A 22,575-nucleotide genomic window follows, 5' to 3' on the forward strand; every position below is an offset into this window, starting at 1 on the left:
TGTGAAATCCTGAAATGCTGGTACATTAATAACCAGTACGACCGCCAGAATGGTGAATGCAAGCATGCAAACGTGCGTGGATTGTACTGTACTGGTATTAGATGTCAGTTTGTGGGATACAGTTTCATGCCTCTTGCACTTGGTCGGTCAAGGTAGGGCTGATGAATGCTGTTTGTGGATGACACTACAGTTGTCGTCCGATGATGTGCCATATTTGCTCGGCTGGAGACAGATCTGGCCAAGAAGACATGTCGATACTCAATAGAGCACGTTTGGTTTCGATAACGGTATGTTGGCGAGCGTTATCCTATTAAAACACTCCCTGAAGTGCTGTTCATGAATGGCAGCGTAACAGGTCGAATCACCAGACTGACGTACAATTTGGCATACGAAATCACATTTTAGACCATAATTCCAAATGTATATCCATTGTGTCTAGAGTGCAGATGGGTTGATTTGCAGGCTCCCAATTGGGCTCTTTCTAACCAATACACGGTCTTCACTGGCTCCGAGGCAGAACCAGCTTTCATCAGAAATCGCAACAGATCTCCAACCTGTCCTCCAATGAGCTCTCGCTTGGCACCACCGAAGTCGCAAATGGCGGTGGTTTGGGGTCAGTGGAATGCACGCTGCAGGGCACCTCGCTGAGCTGACCTTGAAGCAACCAATGTCTCACTGTAGTACCAAATACTACCCAAATTGCTGCTGCAGTTGCAGTACGATGCGTCAGAGCCATACGCCGACCACGTTGGTCTTCTCTGTAGTGCCACGTGGCCATCTGGAGAATGGTCTTCTTACCACCGCACATTCTCATGACTGCCGCTGCCAACAGTCATGTACAGTGGCTACAATCCTGCCAAGCCTTTCTGCAGTATCGCAGAAGAAATATCCACCTTCTCGTAGCCCTGTTATACAGCTTCGTTCAATGACGTGGTGATAACGGCATCTTCCTCGTCTTCTAGAATAACATCAACTTACAACGTCGACCGTCAAATATAACTAACGCTCACGACCGTTACAGCGTGTGCCGGCCGTGGTGGCAGAGCGGTTCTAGGCGCTACAGTCTGGACTCGCGCGACCGCTACGGTCGCAGGTTCGAATCCTGTCTCGGGTTTGGATGTGTGTGATGTCCTTAGGTTAGTTAGGTTTAAGTATTTCTAATTTCTAGGGGACTGATGACCTCAGCAGTTAAGTCCCATAGAGCTCAGAGTCATTTGAACCATTTTTTCGTTACAGCGTGTATTTAAGGCAAATCTGATTTGCATCCTCATAGTGGCGCGACTAATGCCACTGTTATGCGTCTGGTGCTAAATCTGAATATATATCATCTTTCAGATGTAGAAACACCCCTATCAGTTTTGCTGATGCCGCAAAACTCCCTCTTGGTGTTGCAGTTTTTCTCGTCAGTGCTTTTGTATCAAAAATAGAACCTAATTTGAGAAAAAAGTGTCCGAGAATGGACGTTTGGAACACAACGATGTACGGAAGCGAATTATGGACATTAGGGAAACCGGAGTAGAGCACAATCAAATCGATTGAGGTCTGGCACCGTAGAAGGATTTTGAAAATTAAGATAAAATACAAAATTAAGAGGTTCTCTGCAGAATCAGCGAGAAAACAAATAAATGGAAAATACTGACTGGACGAAGGAACTGGATGACTGTGAGCCATTACTGCAATGTCTGCGGCTATCGATCCCAAAGAGGTTACTACGTGCCTGCTATACAATGCCATCCGACCCTCCCTCCTTCCTCTCTCTCTCTCTCTCTCTCTCTCTCTCTCTCTCTCTCTCTCTCTCTCTCCCTTTATCTTTCTCTCTCGCTGAGATGTGTAGCGAGGACGGCGCACTGTTGTGAGCTATTGCGGTCGCTTTCGATAAGGTTGTATGTGGAACTGACTGGTTTCGGCCCGCTGTCGTGGGAGCGGACTGAAGAAGGCATAACTTGTAGCAGAGGCCGATGTGAACTTTCTTGCGAGTGAGCGGTTCAGTGGACTCAAAATTTCGGTGAAAGCCATTTGAGTTGGCCTTTTTTTTTTTTTTTTTTTTTTTTTTTCTCTAGACCAGGAGTATATTGAAGCAGTGTCTGGACGGCGCTGTCTCGCAGAAATTTTGGTTTTGTCACAAAATTGAGTTTCTTATCTAAGGTTCCGACCCGCGTTCCCTATCGAGTCAAATGGTGCTAGGTTGCGACCTAGAACAGAATATTGTGTCCCTATTGTTTCTGATCATTAAATTTCGTTTTGGTGTAAGTTGACTGTCTGTCTGATTGTCTAAGAGTAAAACTTTTTTCCCTGTTCTTGTTGTCGGCAGTAGTAGAGTTAACACTTTTATTTTATTGGTTATGCACGTTGATACGTATGTATTTTAGTGCATATTTAAACTAGTTCATCAAAGGTGACCACACATAACTGTTCTGTCAAAGCATTTAGAGTGCAGTTGGCGCCGCATATTAATTCAGTTGAAATTTTGTCCTTTTATTCATGTGCTGTGTCAGGATAATTATATATTTATGAACGTAAAGTATGTAATTGAAAAGTGTTATTGAGGCTTAATTTTTTTGGCCTCCTTTCCCTATCATGGGACATCTACTGTACGTGTCTGAGAGAAAGATGTGCGCAGTGGGCTGGGTTCCACTATGTTGCAACCACATGTGTTTCTGACCATCAAATTGAATACCTTTTAACGAAGTGGCAGCATGTGTCTCAGATTAATTTAACTGTCATTTACGTGTTTAATTACTCTGGTTTGTTGTCCTATCTTTGTTACTGTACGATGTCTTTTTGGAACTAGGTGTAAAACTCTAGATCTTGTTGCTATTAATAACTTTTGTAAAGTGTTAGTTGTCCAAGCTGACTCGAGCACGTTTCACATCCCATCCCCATGCTCACAGCTGTTGGATATCCGTTAAAGGTATCAGAGAACGTCTTCTACGATGCTAGAGGGAGCTGTAGAATGCAAAAAAGTATACGGAAAGACAGATATTGCAATATGTTCAACATAATTGAAGATGATGAATATAAGTGCTGTGCTGACATGAAAACGTTGGCGCAGGGAATGAAATTGTGGGGGGTAGCATGAAACCATTAGAAAACTGATGATTAAAAAAAAAAAAGAAAAAAGAAAGGTTATGTTTTGGTTATTAAAGATGGGCACTAGCCCGAGTTGGGGAAAGATGAGGAAGAAAATCTGCCATGCCCTGTCAAACAAACAACATGTGCTTAATACAGTTTTTTATTTTGATTTTGGAAAAAAGAAGTTATTTATGATGGTCAAAATAACTGTTTCGTGTTTGGTTGAGTGTCTCTTTGTTTCATATTCCCATGAACACTGGTACGACACGCTTCCGTAAATGACCGGTTATTCAAAAAATCAATTATCTCTACTGTAGCCAGCGACTCAGATAGTGCGACTGTTTACTTGCTCCCTCAGGTGCCAGTGACAGTGAGCACAACTCAAGGGGCCGGAGACATGCCGTCCAACCGGCACCTCACCTCATGTGGTACTGTGCGCCGAGTTTGCTTCCTATACCGAAATGTTGAGAAAAAAACCGCTTCAGCTTCGAAATCGTTCTTTGTTCTTGGGCACTACCGGTTTCAGTGCACTTACAGCTGTATCTTCAGGTGCAAACTGCAGTCAAGTCATGACATACATTTTACGTGAAGACCCAAATTCATAGTCAGCCCTATGCAATAGATTATCCGCAAGAAAAGGCGAATGTCCTAAGGTAGTAAAATATGGTGAAGAACTCTCGCTAGTAAGACCGAACGTCAACGTGTAGGAGCGTACAGCCATTGTCACGTGGTATGTAAGTGACACTCTACCTGCTTAAAATATATTGCCACCGTAACGGAGGTGTGTCGGAAACGGACTGCTGTGGACGGGTTCCCATTAAAACCAGAAACAGAGACAGGCACCGACTCGGAAAGTGAAGACCAGAATTTCACGGCACTACTTCAGGGCTAATCAGTAATGCCCTGGCATTCTGGTCTTCACTTTCCGCATCGGTGCCTACCTATGTTTCTGATTTAAAAGAGAGCCCCTCCGCTGCAGTCCGTTTCCGACATGCCTCTATTATGGCGCCAAAAGGCTTTTAGCAGTTGAACTTTCGCTTAAATACCATGTGATAGTGGTTATTTACGTGTCGACGTTCGGTTTAACGGGAGTGTTCTTCACCACATTTTGTTACTTTAGGATATTCGTCTTTTTTGCGGATAATAACGGTGACCTCCCTTCCCTGTCATGGAACATCTACTGCACGTGTTTGAGAGCAAGATGTGCGCAGTGGGCTGGGTTCCACTATGTTGGAACCACACATGTTTCTGACCATCAAATGGAATATCTTTTAACGAAGTGGCAGTGTGTGTCTCAGAAACTCAACGTACCCTGGTGCCCTTTAGTGAGACGACGAAAAAACGGGACTATTAACCAGTTATTGATTATGGCCACTTACGAGTTCACTCCACATCAATGTTGATTTTTTTCACAGCTGCGCAACAGGGATTCTCAACAGTTCGTTTAGACAGCTAACGTTGTGTTTGAAAAATTAAAAAAAAATTACGAATTTGTATACGTTTATTTTCTGTCCTCAGAGTACTAGAAATTGAAAAATAAATCAGGAGAGGTATTTTGCCTTATTGGTAAAGCAGCCTCTGGGGTAATTACCGTGCACTACTTGTTTCTCCTTCACATATTATAATGACAACTGGTTTTTCCTTTCGTTGTCAGAAGAGGTTAAGTCTATACTTGCACAGCACATTAACTGGACACATTTTCCAGTTTTCAGGAGCACTTTTCCTAGAATTTCATTTGGTTTCTATTTATTCTCCAATTGTAATTCATAAACTGTCTTGTTACACGCAAACTCACAAATTTACACTGGGGCTGTTCATTTTTCGCTGAATACCTTGTTGATCTCTTCATCACAGCACATTCTGATACATAAAAATGTATATTAAATGTAGGATTATTCATTAAGAAATATTATTAAAAGTGGAAACAAACCAACGGCATCTTTTATGGCTTATGGCCTAATCATTGGAGGAGATGATTATGATGAACAAGATGATGATGATGAGTTATTTATGTAACCATATTAGCGGACTGGGCCAGTATGATTATCACCCGTAAGTACTATAGTTACTCCTGATTTTTACATGCAACACCCTCGTCGTTTGTGCGGTGTGTGGGGGGAGGGGGGGGGGGGAGGGGGGGGGGAGGCCCATATGCCAACCGCTCGTGCTTTGTGCACTGCAGGAGGCGAGTTCATCAGGCGGGAGATAATACTTATTACGAAAATACTTCAGAGACGGAAGCGCTGGAAAGTGCTTCCGTTGGACCAAATGAAGAAACTGTTACGTCAGCACGAGAAGAACAGAAGACAGCTGTTCCAAACTGAACACACATTATACAGAAATGAAGTTTGCCATAGCCAAGCTGGGGAGTATGTGATGTGATTGCTCAATACAAGTTTTATTTATTTTGATCGCAAATTATTATTCGGTTACAAGGATAGACTTTTAGACAAATAACTTCAGATCTAGAAAGGACAGAAGGCAAAATTCTTAGCCATAATCTGTCTAATACACAAGGTGTCTGGATTATGCAATAATCAAATGTGAACATACCTTAAACAATTGGTCGTAGTTGGTAAAACATTTTGAGCAGTGGATAAGCACCATAGGTCATTACTAATAGACATGCGTAGCTCTATGCTATCTTTAACGGAAGTCAATGACTCTTCTACTAGCGTTTGCAAAGGCTAGCACAGTAACATGACTGAATTAATCATATAGTAAAGTCATGCATGTGCAGGGTAATGTAATTGTAAGATAGTAAATGAAGTTGGTGAAAGCGACCAGCATTTGCACATTTAAAAAAATGAGAGAATATTGTCAGGAACAAAGTTTTAATCTGCATCTTCTAATGCAGCTGCGACTGTTTGTGTACTATTCGATCTCTTGGTTGCACTTACCCTGAGCTGATTACCTGTGAATTTTGGCCATGAATTTTTCATATTACCTTTCATTCTCTTTTCTCCTTTTCCAATCTTTCAGACATATCCGTTCCCATTCAAAAGTAGTGTTTCTGGGGAAAAAAGAGACATATTGATTCAATAACGAAATTGTAATATTCCCCTTTGCGCATTTCGAGACTAAATTCTTGTTTTAGAAACTTCTAGTAAAACGGAATGCGGTTTCCCTGTTTTTCATCTAAAACCATTAGCTTTCTTTTGGTTCCAGTTTCGTGAATTATTTGACGTAAATATTAAGTTCTTGGACTTGCATGGTTTGGTGCTGTTTTGTTTCTATATTCGTGTTTGTTGCAAATAATGTGTTCTGTCTTTTTGAATAAATTCTGTTTCTTCAATTTGTTTTAGGAGCTCAATTATTTCTGGGCTGTTGTGATACTACCAGTCAAGAATGCAAGTTCATTTGGAAAAGTAAGGCAATCATCTTTAATTTTCCATTACCTCGGGCTATTATGACTAGATAATTAATTTTAAGAATTGATTTTTACTTGTCTATTTTTGGGCTCAAAGAACATACTTGAGATGTTTCTACAACTTGCAAGAGTGGTTGAGATGAGTACCCTTTAGGTGACTGGCCTTCGGTGAAACTCGAGATCTGTATAACTTTCCGTAGCACTGACAAAATTCTTCACGAAAGCAGGTGCTCGTATTATTCCTCAAGCAAAGGCATGGCGACACCATGTCTGTACCCTCGCTTGTTCAACTGCGCTCGATCCAGAGGGATTTCTTTCGAATTTCATAGTTGGAAGAAATTTACAGACGCTAGAAACATTTAATTAAGTTCATGAAGGCGTAAAGAAGTTACAGATCAACTCTATGCGAATATTTGATGGAGTTTAATAAAATATGAAATCTTCAGAATGCTGTTTTGTGAGGTACCATCGCATTTGTGTGGCAAAAAACGACAAACACTGTCTAGAATCGCTGGATGAAAATACGATGACGCGAAAAGTGTCACAGTGCGAATGGAATTCTCTTTGACCTCTACTATAAAAGTTTTACCGTATTTCCCTGACCTACAAATTCGCCATATCTGTACCTAATTGGATATTAGGAATCAGCTTGATCGTCATCTATACTGCGTGTATTATCCCCCAAGCACTCTTCGGTTGCATAGAGAGATTGACAGGTGTCCCTGTCAGCGTGCTTTGTTTTATTTCTGTTTTTGTAAAGTGTTTGCGTAACATATCATTGTCTGGCCGCAGTATCAACTAACACAACTGCACGAAGGGTAGTTTGCGATATAATCGCAGTTATGAAAGACTTATATATATATATCAAAATCCGTGCCATCTTATGGTTTCATACGACATGATAAAGACGTTTGTTGGTAACAATAATGTAATTACATTATTACACTACTGGCCACTAAAATTACTACACCAAGAAGAAATGCAGATGATAAACGGGTATTCATTGGACAAATATATTATACTAGAGCTGACATGTGATTACATTTTCACGCAGTTTGGGTGCATAGATCCTGAGAAATCAGTACCCAGAACAACCATCTGTGGCCGTAATAACGACCTTGATATGCCTGGGCATTGAGTCAAACAGAGCTTGGATGGTGTGTACAGGTACAGCTGCCCATGCAGCTTCAACACGATACCACGGTTCATCAAGAGTAGTGACTGGCGTATTGTGACGAGCCAGTTGCTCGGCCACCATTGACCAGACGTTTTCAATTGGTGAGAGATCTGGAGAATGTGCTGGCCAGGGCAGCAGTCGAACATTTTCTGTATCCAGAAAGGCCCGTACAGGACCTGCAACATGCGGTCGTGCATTATCCTGCTGAAATGTAGGGTTTCGCAGGCATCGAATGAAGGGTAGAGCCACGGGTCGTAACACATCTGAAATGTAACGTCCACTGTTCGAAGTGCCGTCATGCGAACAAGAGGTGACCGAGACGTGTAACCAATGGCACCCCATACCATCACGCCGGGTGACACGCCAGTATGGCGATGACGAATACACGCTTCCAATGTGCGTTCACCGCGATGTCGCCAAACACATATGCGACCATCATGATGCTGTAAACATAACCTGGATTCATCCGAAAAAAATGACGTTTTGCCATTCGTGCACCCATGTTCGTCGTTGAATACAACATCGCAGGCGCTCCTGTCTGTGATGCAGCGACAAGGTTAACTGCAGCCATGGTCTCCGAGCTGATAGTCCATACTGCTGCAAACGCCGTCGAAATGCTCGTGCAGATGTTGTTGTCTTGCAAACGTCGCCACTGTTGATACAGGAATTGAGAAGTGTCTGCACGATCCGTTACAACCATGCGGATAAGATGGCTCAAATGGCTCTGAGCACTATGGGACTCAACTGCTGAGGTCATTAGTCCCCTAGAACAGAACTAGTTAAACCTAACTAACCTAAGGACATCACAAACATCCATGCCCGAGGCAGGATTCGAACCTGCGACCGTAGCGGTCTTGCGGTTCCAGACTGCAGCGCCTTTAACCGCACGGCCACTTCGGCCGGCACGGATAAGATGACTGTCATCTCGACTGCTAGTGATACGAGGCCGTTGGGATCCAGCACGGCGTTCCGTATTACCATCCTCAACCCACCGATTCCATATTCTGCTAACAGTCATGGGATCTCGACCAATGCGAGCTGCAGTGTCGCGATACGATAAACCGTAATCGCGATACGCTACAATCCGACCTTTATCAAAGGCGGAAAATGGATGGTACGCATTTCTCCTCCTTACACGAGGCATCACAACAACGTTTGACCAGGCAACGCCGGTCAACTGCTGTTTGTGTATGAGAAATCGGTTGGAAACTTTCCTCATGTCAGCACGTTGTAAGTGTCGCCACCTGCCCCAACGTTGTGTGAATGCTCTGAAAAGCTAATCATTTGCATATCACAGCATCTTCTTCCTGTCGGTTAAATTTCGCGTCTGCATCATGTCATCTTCGTGGTGTAGCAATTTTAATGGCCAGTAGTGTATATTACCATCGTAACTAGTATGTAAATTTGTGAGAGACTCTTTTTGGCAGGAGTCCAGACTGGTTTTAGGTGGGCAGGAGTAGGGAAATGCTATCGATCATTTCACAACTCTTTTCCTTTATACCGTCATGTTTATGTAGTTTGTTACAGATAGGTTATGGCTAAAAAAGGATTTTTTGTTAATATTCCGAGGCATAAACTTTTTTGTCGACAAAATGTCCTTTACGGACGTATTGGTGTCCGTCACACCACGTCGTCAACACATAATGTATTTTGCAGCTTCGTAAGAAAATTCTCTTCATGTACAAGATTTTTCACAATTCCTATTACAGGCTTTTAGATGCTGTAGAGACAGTTTTGTAGATAAGGTTTTGATAAGGGACCCATGTTAAGAAATGTACCGTTGGATGTAAAATAAGCTTGACGATCGGATCACTTCAAATCTTTTGTGTCGTCATATGTACACAGCGGGGAGAGTGAGTTCTGATCTATGTTTTAAACGTGCCCTTGGCATGGGCAATGTTTCGAGAAATCGTCGTCAGTTTCTCCTCTACGAAAGGAAGTACGTCTTCTTCAAACGATGTGTGATGTCATAATTACAACAGGAATTGACGTAGGGGAGATTTAAAGGTGATCTGATCTTCAAATTTATTGTATATCCAACAGTAAATTACGCAAATTGGTTCATCATGAAAACTTTATCCCCAAGAAGCCTTTAATAGGAACTGCGAAACACCATGCGTAACTGAGTGAGTTCCGGAGTACTTTCTTTCAGTCCCCACCACTATGTTTCTCGCTGATCTTTTTTATTAACGTGTGTCAGTGAAATCAAATACGCATGGGTATATTTGTAGGTGTCGACAACAGCGGCACCACATCACTGAAGATACGCAGCAAGTGAATTTCAAAACTGTGTTCACACGCAAGTAGCGTGCTTGCATAGAAGCACATGGCTTGCAAACTGTACAGAGCAGGTGTATCTTTCTGTTCAATGAGTCACTGTACGTTCTGCAAATGTCAACTAACAGACCACTGTATCTGCGTGTGGAAGCCGACTGAAGGGCACTAGTTTCTCAGCACTTGCTTTCCACGTAACCTCGCTTCAAGCGGCAATTCTCTCACTCACTTTCACGTGGGCGAGCACTTGCCGAGAGCGACCCGAATGGCGCATGGCTCTTCCTGGGAAATAGGGAAACAAGGCGGTTTTATTACAGCACTTCGAGCCTGCACACATTGCAACTACTCAGCCTATGTTCAAAATGAAATATGTATGGTCAGGCTGCTACGTCAGTAGGCGAGGTAGTATCGGCCATTTCGGCAAGTTCCACCAAGCTATGCGAAGTTTATTCTGTCTCTGTCTTGCACAGGGTAGCCGAATGACGAACAGTGCAGTGCTTAATCTGCTAACTTGAGCCCTGTAATTTAGTGCTGTTTGGCTAACCTTCTAACGACGTAAGAAAGCTATCTTGGTCGTCAAGTATGAACGTCAGATGTCTGCAGTCTGAGCACGGTAATGGATTTTGTAAGGTACTGTTGTAATTTTTCAAACAAGTGCATATTAAACGAATACACGAAACCTCTCGTTGCTCCCAGGGCATGGTTGGTCGTAAAAGATTACACGATGTAATTTGTTTGATGCGTCATGTTTTTTAAGTGTACAGTAGGAACCGGGTCTGAGAAGGAATTGAATTGTGCTCAGTTTGTGGCTGCTAATTAAATAATAAAAACACTTCTTAGCATTGCCAGCAACATGACATTACTATATGAAATTGACATATGACATGACATATGATTACTGTATGACATTGAGATTAGACAGTCCAGTCCTCGAATAAATGGAACATCCAAACTGAGATGGAAACTAATTAAATATTTGTAAAGCAGCACGACCATAAACTTTTTAGGGGGGAGTGTGCAAAAGACACTGTATACAAAACACTCGTACTTAACATCTTTGAAAATTTCTCAGACATATGGGATATATAAGAAATAGGACTAACGGGGGATACTGATATTACAATAGAACTGGCTTATCCAGTTTAGCTTGGATGCAACTTGCTCCAAATTGGCATTTTTTATTTTAACAAATTGCTATGTGAAAGATGCTATAAATGAAAAAAAATCTCAAATCCAGGACAGAATCACACACCTTTTGGATAGTAGTCCAGTATTTACTGACTGATTCACAAAACCCCTCAGGTGCTTCCAGTTAATCATACGCATACAATCGTTTGTTAATGAAGAACTTGTTTACTCATGTAGATTCCGAGAGCAAAGTTGCGTAGGTTCTTTATACACTGACTGTAAGACATCCATCGGTGCTATCGGTAGTCCAAGGTCCGCAGTCTGTTTCGCCTGAAATACTACTTATCGGTTAGTTTGGCTACTAGCATGTGGTCGTTTAGTCGGTAGCGTTGCCTAGAAACCGAATGGAATCAAACCCATCCGCACCATGGAAACTTTTAGTCCTTCTTTAATCTAGCCTTTACCTCTCAACGATGTGAGGAGCCGCCAGGAACGATGGATCCCACGTTAAGATGTAGGTCCTCTTTCCCCGGTTGAATGACTGGGACAGACGAGGGACACGTAAGTCGCCGAAGTGGCGTCCAAATAAAAGACTTGCGTCAGCCCATTGCGCCGTAAGAAATAAATAAATGGGCAATGTGATTGGACAGTATTCTTGTAAGGTCACGATTGTTGCGAGTCAATCGATATGAGAACAAACACAACCTTTGTGAGTTGCGACAACGCGCTGTTAAGCACCTCAGTGCTCAGCAATGAGTTTCAGGATTGCTTGTCTTGGAGCCCACGCCCGCGCCGTACTCATTAATGAGGAGTCTTCAGATTTGGTCGGTCGCGAATTAGCGGTCGCAGAAGGCCAAGTTGTGTAATAAATTTTAATGCGGCGTGTAGAAAGAACATTGAACAATAATTCGCGGGTAGAGAATATAGGTCATACTGAAACATTCATTTTGTCAAAGTTTTATTCGAATCTCGTGGAATGATTTTATAACTTTGATTCAATAATACCTTACAACAAAGGATATAATAAACTAATAGGCGCACCTCAATCCATTACGCTTTATGAACTTTACCCAACCTGTTATTAAAGAGTACTCCTGATGAAACAATCCATAATCGACACAGTGAAGGATAATTACAGGGCGGGACTAATAAAACTGGCCCGAAGAATAGCGTTCCGCGGTAGAAAGCTACACAGCAGAAGAAAGGAAATATACTACTAACCTGACTATATAACAGATGGTGACTGTGAAAATACGCTACGAACCTGACTATAGCAGATATTGAATGTGACCACCTGTTGTCTCTTGCCAATTTTTGGCCCTGGTCAGGAGGTTTATGAAGGCGGATGGAAGCTCGACTTTTGGAATTGCTCTCATCCGAACTGTTCTGCTGCAGTTCTTGAAGACTATGACGGTTGTTGCGATACACCTTAGACCGCGGGCTATTCACACAAAGTAACTGCACACTGACAGATCAAGTGACTTGGGCGGCCGGTTAACTTCTGTTAACGACTCTGTCAAGGGTGCAGAGTGTATAAATGAGCTCCATGGTTCAGTCGGCTGTATGGACAGTTGCCCCATCTTTTCGGAAGTAGCTGTAGGTCTATTCCTCCTCCGTTAATGCTGCCACAAATTCACTTTTATTTGCCCCACCTTGTACAAACGATGTGAGGTAATGGGACAGGAGCCTTCCATGATGATGCTATTTCTGCAAGTAGTGCTACCATAATAGCAGTATACTCACTATTAGTGCAAGCAGAGGTACCTGGAATAACTCCACTTGTTATGAACTCCGTTAAGGTCGCTACGTGCCGTGATGCTCGCGTGGGTGGCAGCATGAGGCCAAAAACAAGGGGTGAATTTAGTAGAAATAGTAAGTAATAAATAAGTTGACAGACTGAGGATCTTTTGATGAAGAACAACCCGATGGTGTAGTCATAGTCAATCTTATTTCTAAGTATTCAGAAATTCAACGGAAAATTAAACTATGAAAGAAATTTCACGGAAGAAATAAGCTTTATAATAATAATTTCAGGCCTACAGAGGAACCAAAATCTGGAATTAGATTTCGACTGTCATCATTCTGAGTTAAGTTAACAATTTACTCAAGACGGCAGTGAGTATTAACAGCGATTCAAGATCGAAAGATGCGTCTTCTTGTTCGTGAGATGAGTGCGAACACAGGAATAGGAGTACCAGTGGTCGGCTTTTAGACGGTCTGACCATCTTCATATCAGCCCATTCTCTGAGATCTTCGTGAAAGTACCAGCAGGTGCCTCGTCTTGCTATAGTTTACTGCAGTTCAGCTTAGCAATGTCTCTCAATCTCGATCGCCCTTTCGTCTGCTTCGCGATCGCGGGTATTTCCCGTTACAATGGCAGGGCAGCAGCGCCACCCATGCAGTAAGATTCGTAGAAATCTTCCCCACTTTTGTCGCCTATATCTGCTTCTCATCGTTCAGAATTGTCTCTCTGATGGGTTCTGAGCTGTATGTGTGTGGCTACAGTCCAATAATTGACTTCTATTTCTTTTTGTTTTTGTCTAATGGCAATGAAGGCTGCCCTCAGGTAAAAAGCATCCTAGTATATTCGAATTTCAGAATTATATTTTTATTACTTCTACATCTTTTCCTATCCCTAGTGATATCACTAGGGGTAAGATAGATACTGCCTACAGGAAAATTAAAGAGACCTTTGGAGAAAAGAGAACTACTTGTATGAATATCAAGAGCTCAGAGGGAAAACCAGTTCTAAGCAAATAAGGGAAAGCAGAAAAGCGGCAAAAGTACATAGAGGGTCTATGCAAGGTCATTGTACTTGAGGGCAATATTATGGAAGAGGACGAAGGTGAAGATGAAATGGGAGATACGATACTGCGTGAAGAATTTGACAGGGTACTGGATGACCTAAGTCGAAGCAAGGCCGCGGGAGTAGACAGCATTCCATTAGAACTATTGAAAGCCTTGGGAAAGACAGCCATGACAAAACTCAACCATCTGTTGAGCAAAATGTATGAGACAGGCGAAATACCATCAGACTTCAAGAAGAATATAATAATTCCAACCCCAAAGAAAGCAGGTGTTGACAGCTGTTAAAATTGCCGAACTGTCAGTTTCATAAGTCACGGCTGAAAAACACTGACACGAATTCTTTAAAGAAATACTGTTAGAAGTCGACCTTGGGGAAGATCAGTTTGGATTCCGTAGAAATGTTAGAAATGTTGGAACACGTGAGGCAATACTGACCCTACGACTTATCTTAGAAGATAGATTAAGGAATGGCAAACCTACGTTTCTAGCATTTGTAGACTTAGAGAAAGCTTTTGACAATGTTGACTGGAATACTTTCTTTCTAATTTTGAAGGTGGCAGGGATCAAATGCAGAGAGCGAAAGGCTATTTACATTTGGCGCAGAAACCAGATGGCAGTTATAAGAGTCGACGGACATGAAAGGGAAGCAGTGGTTGGGAATGGAGTGAGACAGGATTGTAGCCTATCCCCGATGTTATCAATATATACATTGAGCAAGCAGTAAAGGAAACAAAAGAAGAATTTGGAGTAGGAATTAAAATCCATGAAGAAGAAATAAAAACTTTGAGGTTTGCCCATGACATTGTAATTCTGTCAGAGACAGCAAAGGACCTGGAAGAGCAGTTGAACGGAATGAACAGTGTCTTCAAAGCAGACTATAAGATGAACATCAACAAAAGCAAATGGAATGTAGTCTCATTAAATCAGGTGATGATGATGGAATTAAATTAGGAAATGAGAACTTAAAGTAGTAGATGAGTTTTGCTATATGGGGAGCAAAATAACTGATGATGGTCGAAGTAGGGAGGATATAAAATGTAAACTGGCAATGGAAAGAAAAGCATTTCTGAAGAAGATAAATTCGTTAACATCGAGTATAGATTTAAGAATCAGGAAGTCTTTTCTCAAAATATTCGTATGGAGTATAGCCATGTATGGATGTGAAACGTGGACGATAAATAATTTAGACAAGAAGAGAATAGAAGCTTTCGAAATGTGATACTATAGAATAATGCAGAAGATTAGATGGGTAGATCATGTAACTAATGAGGAGGTGCTGAATAAAACTGGGGACAATTTGACTGGAAGAAGGGATCGGTTGGTAGGACATGTTCTGAGGCATCAAGGGATCACCAGTTTAGTATTGGAGGGCAGCGTGGAGGGTGAAATCGTAGAAGGAGACCAAGAGTTGAATATACTAAACAGAATCAGAAGGATGTAGGATGCAGTAGTCACTTGGAAATGAAGAAGCTTGCACAGGATAGAGTAGCATAGAGAGCTGCGTCAAACGAGTCTCTGGACTGAAGACCACAACAACAGTAACATATTTTTTTTATATTAGTCTTGAAAATCGTACGACGTTTCTCTTGTATCCACAGAAATCAACGGTTCATGCAAGTAGGGACATAGTCCATACCTTCCACAGTCTCATACTGGGTTGAAAATAAATCTGAAATCCCGGCGGCGTATTAATATTTATCTCGTCTACAGACTTGAGCAATTTCTTTTCATTTACGTCACTTGGAATTAGAAGAACAATGCCAGACGGTTTAGGTGTAACAGCGCACTGGTTCCTGGAGAGCATGCTGGTAGAGGTATCTTCGTCCTGGAGAGCAAGCCAGTAGATGTACCTAGTTTCTGGAGAGCATGCGAGTAGAATTACCTGATTCCTGGAGAGCCTGCTCATGGAGATACCTGATTCCTGGAGAGCATACTCGTAGAGTTACCTGGTTTCTAGAGAGTATATCAGTAGATTTACCTGATTCCTGGTGAGCATGCTCGCAGAGGTACCTAGCTTCTGCAGAGTATGCTGATAGAGGTACCTGTGAGGTATCTGGCTCCTGGAGAGTTGCAAGTGGAGGTACTTGTTTCCTGGAGAGCATGCCAATATAAGTACCTGGTTCCTATAGAGGATGCTGATATAGGTATCTGGTTCCTGCAGAGTGTGTCAGTAGTTGTACCTGATTTCTGGAGAACATGTTGGCAGACGTACCTGGTTCCTGGAGAGCATATCAGTAGATGTACCTGATTTCCAGAGAACATGTCGGTGGATGTACCTAGTTCCTGGAGAGTGTGTCGATAAAGGTACCTGGTTCCTAGAGAGCATGCCGGTGGAGCCGATGCGAGTGAAGAAGTTGCGCAGGGGTGAGGGCGCGGCGTGCAGCAGCTCGTGCCGCGGTGACGGCTGCGGCGTCGACGACGCAGACAGTGACACCGCCACGTGGGCGGGTACCGGCAGACCGGCGGAAGGTGCGTGAGCGGGGGAGGGGGTGGGTCCGGAGGCAGGCGGCAGCAGGGGGCGGCGCGGCGACACCTCGGGGGCGGAGGCGCGGCCCAGGCGCCAGCCCGGCCTCCTGCGCACGCTGGGCTCGCGGTCGGCGGAGGCGGGTGCGCCGCCGTCGCTCTGGCGCCGCATCGCCTCCAGCTTGCGGCCCATACGCCGCCCCCACGTCGACAGCACTGCAACAACACGGCAGAGCACAGGTAATGCGAGGTAGTGTCACGGAACAGCTGCCGGTCTCCCGGTACACAGATAGTGTTAGCAACAACACTGCAATACTACGGAGGGACAAAAGTATCGCGAGGAAGCGTTGTAGCAGCGCTGGTGTTCTCCGTCTGCATAAACAGCTGTTGCATACGCTGCGCAGCAATCTGAGGCTGTTATCTGATGACGCTGTTTTGTACTGGAATCTGCCATCGTCATGTTACAGTGGGAGGGATTCAGAAGTCGACCCGAAAAGAATTTCTATTTGAATATCTTTCTTCGGGAAAGTGCTACAGTCGTACAGAATTCCTGAAATGACAATATTGTTCGCCTTAGACAATTACTATTTAGTTTCTAGTGATGGTCAGGTATTATGCCATTTTCGAGCTGTAGTTTTTCAGCTACAACTTCAATATGGCCCAATAATGGAAAGTCCAATTTACGAAAATGAACAATCTACTTGCTTATCTGTCTTCTGTGCGTTCCTACTCCACTCATTTCATTACGATGAAATTTTAGTGAATTGTTACGTGGATGCCCGCGAAGGTTTCTATGGGGATAAGAACCACTTACTTAGTTCAAATGGCTCTGAGCACTATGGGACTTAACTTCTAAGGTCATCAGTCCCCTAGAACTTAGAACTACTTAAACCTAACTAACCTAAGGACATCACACACATCCATGCCAGAGGCAGGACTCGAACCTGCGACCGTAGCGGTCGCGCGGTTCCAGACTGTAGCGCCTTTAACCGCTTGGCCACACCGGCCGGCACTTACTTAGTGGTGGGGGGTGAAAAAAGGGTAACACGCACGCTTAACTCAGATACGTTTGGAGCAATTTCAATCAAAATTTTTCACATACTTGCGTCACTATTTGTACAGAACTTCCAAAAAAATATTGTGCTGTAATATAGCTCGACCACACCTAGCGCTGGAGGTGAGGCTGAGAAAACGTGACAGGTGAAAGTATGATATAACGACCGATATTAGTATTAAATCCAAAGTTTCCGGAGTCTCTGGGTGCAATATTGGGGACAGTCACGATGACTTTACACGTAGAGTCGTGAATAAAGCGCGGGAGGGGAGGGGGGAGAGGGAGGGGGGAGGCGGGAGAGGGGGGGACGCTGCTAACGCGCTACCTATCAGCGTATTTCTGCATCGCCTGGAAAAATTTATACGGAACCTGCCACACGTATCACTTGCTATATGGAAAAATTTACAGGGACAGTACGGAACCACGTGGTTGAGGGATTGCGTTCGAATGGCGTGACCCAAAAGTGTAAGCCAGGAATGCCTGGAGGAACTGCAACCAAAACTGTTCTATACATCACTCACTATTTGCATAAAAGTGCTGTGGGTTAACATATTCCACTAGCGCTAGGGACGGGAATGGCGACGAGCAGAGGTGACATGTAGGAAAGTCCGAAATCTATGTGCTGCGATTTCTTTCCTGTAATTAGTTGCCTTTGAATTTATTTGCATTGTCATTGCATCAACCACATCGTGAGAATGAGCACTGGAGTGATCCAATAATTTCGCTGGCGTTTTTTGGGACCAAAGATCATGCAACACGGCTCAATGCCACTGATAAATTTAACGTCCTCTCTAGAGTCACAAGGTGTAATTCAGCGAAGAATGAAACAGTTCCCAGCGTCAGTTCTTTTTTCGAAACTGCGATCAGTTACTGACAGAATTACAGGCTTGCTCAGAATTTAGGTGAAACTGCGGGGCGAAACTCGCTAGAGATACGGATGAAATACATGTATAAATGTGTGTGAAATGTATTAGATGTATGTGTGATATATACGCCACAGTCACAGTAATGTGATCACAGCCTCTGTTCAATGTCAACTTGCAATAACCACTCACAGATGGCACGAGGCAGTACTATCAGTGGAGGACATATAAAGCGCGTTGGAGGGACTTGGAAAACAGGCAGTCGTGTTAATGCGGAAATCTGACGCTCAAACGAGTATAATCATTGGCTTTCGGTCCAAGGGTGGAAGCATTTCCGAAACGGCTAAGTTGGTGAAGTGTTCACGTGCCGCCGTGGTTAAAGTATACCGTGCATGGCACAATGACGCTGTCCTAAACCGGCGCCGAGGCAGCTGTAGTGCACAACGGTCCATACACGATAGAGGTGACGGCGGCTGCCGAGATATGAACAGATGAAGAGACGTGAAACTGAACATGTTTTGTTCTATACTACCTTCTCCCAAAGTGTGGAAAGTAAAGAGCATGCAATAGAAGAAGGTATCAGAACGACTTTCGCTTATAAGTTTAGATTCGGTCGTTTCCGGACCAGGGCGTCCGTTATCTCAAATTGATACATTGCCCTTTTCCATCATCCCTGAAATTTTGTTCCATTGTCACAGAATCAGCCTCCACATATTGTACATGAAATGTATTCGCGGTTGCGAATATGGACTACATCAGCTGTATAATGGAATGACGACAACGAAAATTTGTGCCTGACAAGGACCTGAACCCGGATTTCCCGCTTATTGCGAGCGGTCGCCTTACCATGAGGCTAACTGAGCACACTTCACCGCCAAACTTCCTTTTGTCGCCCATTCACGTGTGTTTGGGTCTGACCGTGAGGGGTGCTCGGATAGGTTAGTGGCAAGGCGACCGCTCGTGATAAGCGGGAAATCCGGGTTCCAGTCCCGGTCTGGCGCAAATTTTCATTGTCGTCACTCCATCATGCAGCTGACGGTAGTCCTTTTTCACAAATTTGAATACAGGTAACGGCTGTAATTGCTACATTGCCCTTTCCAGATTGCGTCGTAGTTCACAATAACAACCCCCTTCTTCATCCGAACAGGTCTCGAGAGATCCAACGAAGCCGATCGACCGCCGTGTAATCTCAGGCCATAGACGACACTGGATGCAGATATGGAGGGGAATGTGGTCAGCACGCCGCTCTCCCGGCCGTTGTCAGTTTTCGTAAGTGGAGCTGCTGATTTTCAATCAAGTAGCTCCTCAATTGGCTTCACAAGGTCTGAATGCATTCCACTTGCCAGCAGACCCGGGCGGTCACCCAGCCATGTGGTAGCCAAGCCCAACAGCGCTTAACTTCGGTGATCTAACTGGAACCGGTGTTACCACTGCGGCAAGGCCGTTGACTATGAACAAAACAGGCACTGCAACATCGTACTCTACATGCTGCTTCCTCCCACCTACATCTTGCCAAAAGGCCATGAAGATGTATTCCATGGCCAGCCTTAAGGGGACGGCTTAAGGAGGTGACTCGCAGCGACGAAGCGAGGAGCTGCCTGGGAGGGCCAACAACCGGCGCCCTGGGCTCCCAGCAGGTGTCTTAGCTTGTGGCCCGTCTCCGCCAGCCACCGGCGTGACTGTGCGTTCCCGCTAATGCGGCGGCCGCGCCGGCCTCTCATCTCATCTGCCGGCGGCACTTAGCGGCCCTCCAGCGCCAGCCCGCGGGTGTGTCCATCTGCAAATGGACCGCGGTGCTTCCTAATGGCAGGCCGGCGAAACGCAAGCACGGCCGCCGCGAGCCGCGTCTCCCGGCCTTCAACAGGCAGTTCAAGAGTCAGTTCCTCTTCCCCGGTCCTTCATTAACCAGCCTGAATTGGTTTCTTCCTCCGTCATCAGGTCTCTGCCTGCCACCACAAATGGCAGCGGAAGTCTATGAAACCCGGGAGAATGCTCGTTACAGGGCAGCCACAATGAACGGCTCGTCATCAAAAGTATTCGGACTACCCTATGTACGAGGGGCAATTTCGGTTGAAAAAATGCGGAATTGGTCGTAGACATCGTGGCATATTCCCACTTCAGTCCCTATAGTCTCATGACGTTCCGATATGTGGTGTCGCTATACGTAGTCTTCAAAATGACGTCTGTAAATGAGGTGCGATCCAAGAAGACAACTGTCATTGAGTTTCTTTTGGCGGTAAACTAGAGAATCGCACATATTAATAGGCGCTGGCAGAATCTCTACGGAGGCCTGTCAATGAACAAAGGCACTTTTTGTCGTTGGTCGAGGCTTCTGTCATCATCGCAACAAGGTCCCCCAAACGTGTGCGATCTCCCCGCGTGCTGTTCGGCCGTACATAGCTGTGACTCGTGCAGTGTTGGAACGTGTGTGCACTCTCATTCGAGGTGATTGATGGATCACTATCAAACACTTCCCTGCTCAAGTGGACGCCTCTGTTGGTAGTGCCGACACACTCGTCCGCCAGTTGGACTACCCAAAACTGTGTGCCCGCTGGGGTCGTCATCACCTAACAGAAACCATAGAGAGCAACGAGGAACTGTCTGTGCGGAATTGCTTGCGCCTTACGGGACTAATAGTGACAAGTTTTTGTCGAATGTCGTCACAGGCGATGGAACATGGGCTCATCATTTCGAACCAGAAACGGTAATCCATGGAGTTGCACCACACCAAGTCTCCTCCGAAGAAAAAGTTCGAAGCAGCAACCTCTACTGGTAAAGTCATGGCGACCATCTTGCGGGACTCTGAAGGGGTTATTCTTTTTGATGTCCTCTCCTACGGTGCAACGATCTACTCTGAAGTTTAATGTGCTACCTTCAGGAAGCTAAAGAAACGAATTCAGCGTGTTGGTCGCCACAAAATTGCAAACGAACTTTTCCTTCTACTTGACAACCAAAGGCCTCACACGTCTGCGCACCCGAGAGGAGATCACAAAAGTTCATTGGATTGCTCTTCCCCGTCCATCCTACAGCCCGGAACTCTCGCTTTCCGACTTCCCTCTCTTTGTCCCAATGAAGGATGCATCGCGGGAAGCACTACGTGGAAGATAGAGAAGATATTGATGCATCGAGACGTTGGCTTCGACGTCGACTAGTAGAGTGATACCATGCGGGCATACAGGTCTCCGCAGTAAGATGGCGTAACGCCATCACTTTGAATGAAGATTATGTTGAAAAATGCGGTTTCGTAGCCAAAAGATTGAGGAATAATACGATGTAATGGAATCCTCAATAAAGTCAATCTGCATCCATAAAAAAAAGTATTACTTATTGAACACCCCTCGTAACGCGGTGTGGCCACTAGATGTCACGAAGAACAAACCAACCCATAAAAGAGGAGACGAGGAGTATTGTGCTGTTAGTAGAGAAGCAGTAACAGCAAAGTGGGTCGGTCAGGAGAAATCAGTAACTCTGAACGTGGTCTAGTCACTGGATCTTTCAGGGAAATTTTGCCGGCCGGAGTGGCCGAGCGATTCTAGGCGCTTTCAGTCTGGAACAGCGCGACCACTGCGGTCGCAGGTTCGAATCCTGCCTCGGGCATGTATGTGTGTGACGTCCTTAGGTTAGTTAGGCTGATGACCTCCGCTGTTAAGTCCCATAGTGCTCAGAGCCCTTTGAACCATTTTTGAAGGGAAATTTTAATCCTCTTGAAGCTGTCCAAATCGACTGTTGGTGATGTGATTGTAAAGTGAAAACGCGATGGAACAACCACAGCAATACCATGACCACGCAGACCTCGTGCACTGACCGACAGTATCGAGCATTGTGGAGGGTGGTTATAAAAAATCGCGTAGAATCAACGGAAGGAGTCACTCGTATGTTTCAGAGTGCTGCCAGCAGTCCAGGTATCACAATGGCTGCGCGTAGGGGTTTAAAAATAATGGGACACAGTGATCGAGTAGCTTCTCATGAGCCGTTCATTTCTGTAGCCAGTGCCGAGCGAAGCTTGAGGTGATGTCAAGAGCGACGCCAATGGAAAATGAGTGACTGGAATGCGTGAGTTGGAGTGCTGAATCAAGCTGTATACTGTGGAAATCCGACGGAAATGTATGGATTCCGCGAATGCGTGGAGAACATCATGCATAGTGGAGTACAGAAGACGTGGCGGTAGGATGCGAAAGTGATTTCCGTGGTTAGGCTGTGGTTCCCTTATTGTGCTTAAGAAAACAGTAAATTCCGAAGGATGTGTAAACAATTTAGAGCTCTGTGTGCTGCGTGTATTGGAAGAAAAAGTTGGTGACGATTGCATCAGTATGATAATGCGTGTTGTCATAAAGCAGCGTATGTGGGGCAAGTTTTTGTGGAGAGT

The 22,575-nt window shown here is 44.4% G+C and overlaps 1 protein-coding gene across 1 annotated transcript in view; it reads right to left on the bottom strand.

Moving 5' to 3' along the window:
* The window catches only part of LOC126484950 (uncharacterized protein KIAA1522-like), a 488,837-nt gene that overhangs the window by 171,985 nt on the left and 294,277 nt on the right, over nt 1–22,575 (bottom strand). The window contains exon 3 of the mRNA XM_050108551.1: nt 16,138–16,508. Coding sequence (XP_049964508.1) covers nt 16,138–16,508 — 371 coding nt within the window. The remainder of the gene's footprint in view (nt 1–16,137; nt 16,509–22,575) is intronic.

The sequence above is a fragment of the Schistocerca serialis genome, chromosome 6, assembly GCF_023864345.2.
Source record: "Schistocerca serialis cubense isolate TAMUIC-IGC-003099 chromosome 6, iqSchSeri2.2, whole genome shotgun sequence".
Taxonomy (NCBI): domain Eukaryota; kingdom Metazoa; phylum Arthropoda; class Insecta; order Orthoptera; family Acrididae; genus Schistocerca; species Schistocerca serialis.